We start from the raw sequence: 8,541 nt of genomic DNA, 5'->3' as shown, positions 1-8,541 counted from the left end.
CACCCAGAGAGGTGGTGGAGTCTCCATCCTTGGAGGTTTTCAAGACCCGGCTGGACAAAGCCTTGGCTGGGATGATGCAGTTGGGGCTGGTCCTGCTTGGAGCAGGGGGTTGGACTAGATGTGACCTCCCGAGGTCCCTTCCAACCCTCATTTTCTATGATCATAATGATGATCTTATCTAGTGAGGTACCATGGGCAAGGATGTTATGATTACTGCTGAACAAGTGTCCACCTATAGTCATATCACACATAAAGATACTAAAGGGACTGTCAGCCTGAAAGAAAATTGAATTTTAAGGCCACAGTGTATTAATTTGAAGTGAGAACATGGACACTGAAGGAAGGAGACCTCTGCCTGAGTCCTTGTCTCTGGGTGTTTTCTGAACAACACATAATAATACCAGGAGCCAAATGAACTAAGAAAATTCACTGAATGAAAGACTGGACCAGTTAAAAGCCCCATCAGAGTGAGTTTCCCTGGAGATGCAGAGGAGAGCTGGAGAAGGCTTCCACATCACTTCCCTCTATATTTGCAAACAGTCCATGCCACTAAAAAGAAAACGAGAAGGTTACCTTGTTTCCAACAACAGCTGGTTCTGAAGCACTTGATGTTTTTTATAGTTTTTAGCTAACTCAGGTAGAGGAGGCATTTGTGAAATGGTAATTTAGACACTGGAGGCATGCTGCACTCCATATAAAAATGAAACCTAGACGTGATCTGATTTGTACAGGATATAAGTAGAAGGTATAAAGAAAGAAAAATAGTGATTAAAATCTGAGACAAAAAGCTGCAGGACAATGCTGGGAGACCTCGAGTTAACCCTTGCCAAAGCAATTAGATTTTATCAAACAAAGGAAATCACCCGGGTCAGACGGGAGATGGTGGGTGGTGGACAGGGCTCTGACAGCGTGGGGCATCATAGCAAATCCAACATGCTACATGAAAAGAGAAATGAAAAGCATGCAGAGCTCCCAGCCAGAGTCCATGCGCACTGTGATGGCGTCACACGCGCACAAGGAGGCAAGAAAGTGTTATCTGTCGAGATGGATGTATTCAAATTAATCCGATCATTTATTTTAAAAACACCTCAAAAGTCGCTGAGTAAATGATAGGCTTTAACATAACCTCAAGATGCATCAGTGAGAGATTTAACTATGATATCTTCAAAAAAAGTTGGTTCCAAAAAGTGGTATGAAAGTTGTCCAGGAGCTTACTTAGTTCATGGATGCTGCTCATTAGTAGATGCCACTAGTGCTAACTTGACTGGCAGAAGGAGGACCTGGGTCTCCGGGTAGACGACAGATTTGTACGGGTATAATATACACAGCAGGAACAACAGGAACAACCCAAAACCCAGGCATTTGGCAAGCTATAGATGAAAATGAAAGACTCAGGATTTTCCCAGTAGACTGGCATAGCAAACATAGGCATGAGTTAGTGGAGCTATGTGTGACTGTGTCAGGGAGAAATGCATCAAAGAGCTACTGTAGGAGCAGGGACATCCAGAACGAGCACCGGACATGCAGGTGTTGAGGTTTTGCTCACTGGGTCCAGAGGCCTGGAACAATGGTCGCGTCTGCATTGCAGTCGATGGGGTGACTGCAGCTCATCTAGACGAGTCTGAGCTGGCTTGATGCTAATCGGCTGAACCCCACTCTTCTCAGGATCTGCACTAGCTGGTTTGAGGCTGGGTGAGGGGTGTACCTCAGTAGCCAAGAACCTAGTTCCCATTCTTTGATTTGACCCCAGTTCTGGCAAAGGGCACCTACCTTGTCTTTCATGAGCCCCCTGGTTTAGTCTGTGTGGGGGAGCCCATACCCCTTCTTTTGTGCTCTGTGCTGATATGAGGTTGCATACTCGAGCACATTGTGTGTCAACGTGCAGAGTTGTGCCGTTAAAGCCTAACCAGTTTCTCATCACCAGCCACTAGTCCACCCCATTATCAGCTGCAGAGATGTTAATGGATTCCTCTGTAAGTGGCACCACCGCTTCAACGCCGGCCAGCTGCAGCGGGTCTGTCAAAACCTGCGCCGACAGGAGCAGGCAGGGCCTTGGCCCCTCGCTCGTGCTCCCAAAGGGGCCGGGTTGTTTTCTGTGAGGCTTATTTCATTCCTTCCTCACTGGGTGCGAGCTCAAAGCAAGCACTGCCTTTTGTCTCCTTGTTCTCCTGCTTGGGGCATTATGGGAGAGCCACCCATCCATTGCCTGCGTCTTGTGTCCTGGCTCTTTAACCACTATGGGATGAAGTAGCAGAGTGGGAGAAACCTGCACTTGGACACCCGCCCCCCCTATATACCATGGATAGCAGCACACACATTAGCGTCACATATACCCATATACAATACACTGCATGTTCACAACATATAGCGTGTGCATAAAAACGTACGAACCACCTGTACACAACCATCTACACAGCAGATCCACATGCAATACATGTGCATGTATTCATGACAAGATATGCACCTATCCTGAACAGGCTATGCATTGCAGATACTGCGTTAGCCACACAAATGTGTACAGACATGATGAGAATATGACAATACAGGCATGCATTATATATACACGCACTTATGGCCAAAGATCCACGGAGTACACTTCACGTACCGTGTTCCCACACATATACATATTCTACACACATGCAATGCCCACCCACAGCTCAATGTACACAGCACATGCGCCTACACCCAGCAGTATATACACACAGGCAACAGTATCCACAGAGATACACTCATCAAAGAGGCATACACAACACTCACTTTTCTAAACACCTGCCAACCTATACACTTAAACCATGCAGATGCACATTTTAGGAATGTAATCTCTGTAAAGATCTGTTATTTTGGAGATGCAGAGATAGCAACAGCAATATACAAGTACATGCGTGCTATATAGATAAAGATGCACATATGTATAGAGGCATATATGCAAAGGCCACGCATTGACCCATGGGAGGCAACACACATGCATGCACGAATGCACGCACTGGCCTGGAGCAGATCCCAACAGGTTAAGCAAGTAACAAACCATCTGCGATACACTGGGGAGGTGGTTCCTTCCTTTTCCCTTCCCATAAAGGTCAGGGCCAGTCACATTTTGCACTTAGGATGCGTTAACCGCACTTAAAACACAAGTGTTTGTGCATTCAAGTAGTAAAACATGTGCTAAGTGCAGTGGTCTCATAACAGAGTTGGGATTTTTTGTGGAGTATCTTCTGATCTTACTAATTAGCATGTATTCACGTAGCATCTCCCTCTGCCAGCAGCAGAGACCCAGCATGCCCTGAGGATGCCGTAGCAGAAGCATCTCCCTCTCCTGGGCTCTGCTCCCCATGCCTCCCTCCATCCACCACCAGTGCCCTGGGCTGCCAGGGTCAGGCACTCCCGGGCTGGGCAGTGCTGGCCACGGGGCAGGGAGGACACAGGCTCTAGGTCTGGGGGTTTCATATCCTCACAGATGGACTGAAGAGCTGCAGCCCCTAGTGCCAGGGTCAGTGTCATGGGAGGGGGGCACGGATGGCCCCAGTCCTGTCCAGAGCAGGCTGAGATGGTAGTGAGCATGACCGTGAGACTGCTCAGGGCACATTTTAACTGTTCATACAGCATCGTACTGCTTACTTGGTCCCAGGGTTTCCAGCCTGCAAGGGTGTTTTAAAGCATCGCAGCAATGGAGGGTGGGAAGGAGACCAGGGATAACAGAGGAAAGGAGAAGAGAAGCAAGTGGAGAGATGCGCTCAGATGTCTAGACATCCATAGCAAGTGTAAACCAATATCGCTTTATTGATATCAGTGCAGCCTTTCTATCCGGTTGCAGAGCTCCATTGACCTCGGGGAGCTGCACTTATTTCTACCAGCTGAGGATCTGTCCTACAGAGAGAGGAAGATTAAGAGGGTAGAGAGGGAGGAAATTGCTGCTGAAGCATGGAAATCAGTGCAAAGTTTTGCCAGTGCTCCCGTCTCCACCTGGATCAGGAGGCAGGAGAGAAAGGGAGGAATAAAAAACCCTGAATCATTAAAAAAAGAGCGCGAGCGAGCCCATCAGAGACCGACGCCGTGCGATGAATCCTTTGGTGGAAAGCCGGCGAGAGCCAGAATCTGCTTCCAATGGGTCATTGGAGCTCTGCTATCGGCGTAATGAGGTGTTGGTAATGGAACAGCAGCAATAGCACTGCTAATTATAACGACATTAGCTCTGAAGCGCTGTAATTGCCAATCGAAAACACCGTTGGTTCTGGAAGCCAGGCGCTATTGCGGAGACTCAGCTCCATTTGCGAAGCACATTAGTGTTTCAATCTCCGGCGCCGCCGCTCCGTTTACACTTCTTCTCTCACTGGTTTCCATCACGGGCTCGGGTTGATTTTCTTAACAGCCTGCGTTTTGAATCGGTTGCTCGGGATGCATTTCATCCGCCGCGCGGCTTTATTGTCATCGCGGCTTGCAAGTTGAGAGAAGAGGGGGAGAGTTGTGTGCACGGCCGAGGGGGGGGCGCTAATGTTTTCCGAAGGCCTGAAAAGTTCAGTGGCCTCTGAAAGGAGCAATATAAAGACACTTGACTGCGCGCTGAGCGGTGATCACAGCAGCCCAATTCCCTTCCCTCTCCTCTGCAGTCCTGCTCACCGGCTCATGCTCTCTCAGTGGCCACCCCCTTTCCACATCCTGCTCGCAACTAATTGGCGATGCTTAAATACATTCACAGAAACCAACCAGATTCGAATTAATTGCCTCTGCTCATTCACGTCCCCAGGACCTGGGAGAAGCCATGGAGTAGATGCACGCGCTTGCTGGAGCTCATGGGGCGTGGGAGGAAGGGGTGGATTGGTGGGGTGCCACAGATCCCATACAAAACAAGGGGGTGCAGCCAGGGACAGGAGGCCCAACTCTGGAAAATAATCCCATGTCTTGGCGTAGGACCGTGGGTGCTTAATAGCGACAAGATGGTGTTGTCTAGTCTGAGCCCCGTCAGGAAAGGTCCTGCCACCTCTCGTTTAGAGGGGCAGCCTGCAGCAGGCTCCGGTGCCAGGCTCTTTCGCTGTCCTGGGGAGATACTGCAGCAATGGGATGGGGTAGCAAGCTACCAAAGCAAGGACTATATCAAGGCAGGATGCTCTGGGGACTTCCCTGCATTAAAGCAATTGTCAGCTGGCCCCGGCAGCAAACGTCCAAGCTGCTTTGCACCTTTGGGAGCAGAGTCTGTGGGTGTGCATCTCTGTAGCCCACTTCTGAAAAGAGCTATAGTAACTAGAGTTCACTCCCCACCATTTGGTTTTAATCTCTGTAGCAGGCTGGGCTGAGCCGTCCTGGTCTGGAGACCCCATCTCCAGGCCAGGACAGGTGGGGACACAGGGAAAATCCCTAAGCAAGACAGCTCGGCTGGCGGATGTGTTTGTTCGTTAACAAAGGCAAAACCTGGGGGATAAAAGTGACAGCTCTTGGGACCATCTCACCCCCACCTGGATGTGAAAGAGCTGGCCCCAGATCCGAACTGGGACCCACGTCCATGCACTCTCTGCGGCAGTGACACCGATTGACGTCCCGCGTGCCTGTCTCGGGGGTGCTGCTGCAGGGCTGGGCGGATGCGTGGCGCGCAGAGTGAGAGCTCGCCGCAGAGCATTTAACCTCACCAGGAGCAGTGTGTTTGCTCTCATGGCTGCTCTGACAGTGCCCTTGCCTTTCGTGTACTTTTCTTTTCAATAACACAATTACTTACCCTTCTGAGGAGCTGTCAGTGTTGGTAAACTCCAGCTGCTAAACTGCATTACACAGATCTCTTCTTAAACCTTTGCAGTTATTAATAGTTTATTGATCCCGGTCCCATTGCTGGTGAAAAGAATCTCCATCCTAGGCCACTGTTATCTGAATACTGACTGCTAACCAGCTGGCCGATCGATGCCACTCAATTCCCTGGGAAAATGCTCTCCTGCCTGCTTAATCCACTTTAGGAGGAGGGCAGCTCTGAAGGGAGTTTAGATTAGGTGGCAAAAATAGTCCAAATGAAGCCAACGAGAGTCGTGTCCTGGGTTCAACAAAGAAAGTGCCGATAGGAAGACACTGACTCTGATCCTCTGAAGCGGGGCTTTGCTGCCTGCCCTGCTTTGATACCCCAGGAGCAATAAAAGCCCACAGTCATCTGGTTGATGCTTGTTTTCTGCCCATGCCTCAGTTTCCCCACTTGCCCAGGAGATCATTGCAAGGGTAGAAGCAGCCTCGGTGAATGTAGGAAACAACCGCGACTGTGAAACTCCCCGGATCTGGAGAGCACGTGTCTCTGCTGCCTGAGCAGAGGGAACGGGGCAGTTAGTTAAGGCAATGACAGATTCCCAAACCTCCTTCCACGATTTGTTCACTAGCAAGTGGGAGCGAGTTGCAATGTGTTAGTGGGGGCTAAGCAGAGTTATTATGAGTCCTGGTTAGTGCTTAGAGGATGCTCCGAGGCCGCCAGGCCCCCTTGGTGCCATCACAGTGTGAATGCCCATGGTTTGGTGTTCGCCATGCACGCCTGCTGCAGCTGGGACACGGAGCCCCCCTCAGCCCTGGGCCTGCAGAAGTGAACAGGGCCATTAACACCGGACACAGGTCCGAACCCAGATCTCTGGCCCCAAAGCCCCTGGCAAGTGAGGAAGTTTGGAGTTGCTGCAGCCAGCAACCAGTGCTAGGGCGGCACCGAGCTGGCTGGAAAACAGAGTTTCCCTCCTGACAGAAAAAAAACCCTTGAAGTTGAAGGGGGGAAAAATTGTCCTAAATCAGGACAAAAAGGTTGTAAAGAAAGAAATTGCCTGAAAATGCCCTTTTGGGGGAACCAAAAGGGGATTTGTCAAGGCGATATGAGATGAAGGCTTTAGGGATAACAGAGCTGAGAAGCAGGAAAGCCTGGAGAAGGACAGGCAGGCCATATGCCAGCTGTGCACATGGCTCTGCCACCCCACAGGAATGCTGCCCCATGCACCCTAAGCAGCCACGGGCAACGGAGGTGTAAATTGGTGCTGATCTGATCCAGGAGCAGAAGAAGCCCAAGGGGAAGTGCTTAGAGGCTTGTCGGGGCTCTTGCAGTCTCCTTCTCTCTGTGCTCCTGAAATCTAGAGGCAACGGTGCATCATTTCTGTAGCCTCCACCCCACTCGCTCTCCTCTCCTCCCATAGCGGAGGAGGTCAGTTCAATCAATTCCCTTTCCCCGGCTTTGCGCTCAGCCAAGCTCTGCTCTTGGTCTCCTTCTCTGCGAGGCATTGAGACGAGGAAGGGATGCTTGCATTTTCTTCTCCTCGGGGCCTCCTGCCTGCTGCTCTCAGACCGGAGCCGAGGCCAAGTCACTGGATCAATTTAATCCGAGATTAGAGGACTGGCAGGATCAGGTGCGGAGGGGCCGGGGAATCAATAGCCTCCTGACCAGGACTTCGCTCAGCAGTTCTGGCTTCAGTTCCCCCCGTAATTGTACGGTGCTAGGCTGACTCCCTTGTCTGCTTCAGGATCGATGGAGCTGCCACAGCCCTTTGCCCCTGCACGCACGGTGTGTCTCTGCACGGACCCCAAATCGGCATCCTGGAAGACAGCATTTGAGCTCTTTGCACGCACTGATAGGACGCTTCCCAGGCACCTTCCATGCCAGCTCCCAAAGCAGGTTTTGTGCCACAGAATATATTAGGAAATCAAGGAGAGGCATGTATAGAAAAAGATGTAAAAGCACCCCTGTAATCAGCTGGCGACTGGATGGAGTTGAGACAGATTCCCCAGCAAAAGGCAGAAGAGAATGAAACTCTTCAAAAAGTGTCTGTGCTAATTAAGATAATGATGATAGGGGCCATCAACCCAACTGCTTCAGGAGGCAGAGCCACTCGCTACCTTGGTCAGGGAGAAACATCTGCTTCCTCGAGTTTGGTGCTGCACCGTTGTGCTCATGACTTCTGGCGCTGGGTTGTTGTCTCGTGCCCTGCCAGAGAGCTTGGGGGGTAGAGGTCTGGGAAAGCCCAGATGCAGCCCGTCGGCTTAAGGGGTTCAAAACCACTGATCAAAGGTTTTCAATGCATTTTGGGGTTGTTGAAATGCTTCATTTGCATATGCACAGAATATTTCATTTCAACTTTTTAATTATATAATTATAATTAAATGTATAAATACAGTATATTATCATAATATAATATAATACAATACAATATAATATAATATAGAAAAATGCTGTTATTTTATCAAAACAAACTTCTGGGGTTTTTGTCACAGCTGTTTTCAGAACGTGGCATGGTCAATTCATGGGAAATTCCTGTGGCAGACATGGTGGCTTGTATACAGAGAGTGTATCTGGGTTGCAAAGCAGAGCAGCCCTGCAGAAGATACCAATCAGGTTGCAATAACATTTCCTCTCTCCTTGCTCCCCTCCAGGCTCCCAGAGGTTCGGATCTCAGACAATGGCCCGTACGAGTGCCACGTGGGCATTTATGACAGAGCTACCCGGGAGAAGGTGGTCCTGGCATCCGGCAACATATTCCTCAATGTGATGTGTAAGTGCACCTCCTCCTCCTTTACCGGAGCAGCGATGTGGGTGTGGCGGGTGGGAGA

The 8,541-nt window shown here is 50.1% G+C and overlaps 1 protein-coding gene across 2 annotated transcripts in view; it reads left to right on the top strand.

The window, feature by feature from the left end:
• Window positions 1-8,541, top strand: part of IGSF21 (immunoglobin superfamily member 21) — a 272,287-nt gene that overhangs the window by 185,497 nt on the left and 78,249 nt on the right. For both annotated transcript variants that reach the window (XM_019511926.1, XM_019511925.1), the window contains exon 4: window positions 8,365-8,483. In XM_019511926.1, the coding sequence (XP_019367471.1) occupies window positions 8,365-8,483 (119 nt within the window). The remainder of the gene's footprint in view (window positions 1-8,364; window positions 8,484-8,541) is intronic.

The sequence above is a fragment of the Gavialis gangeticus genome, unplaced genomic scaffold (genome assembly GCF_001723915.1).
Source record: "Gavialis gangeticus isolate Ggan-Ray unplaced genomic scaffold, GavGan_comp1, whole genome shotgun sequence".
Classification (NCBI taxonomy): domain Eukaryota; kingdom Metazoa; phylum Chordata; order Crocodylia; family Gavialidae; genus Gavialis; species Gavialis gangeticus.
The sequence above is the reverse complement of the archived record's forward strand: the minus strand, read 5'-3'. Positions and strand labels throughout refer to the sequence as shown.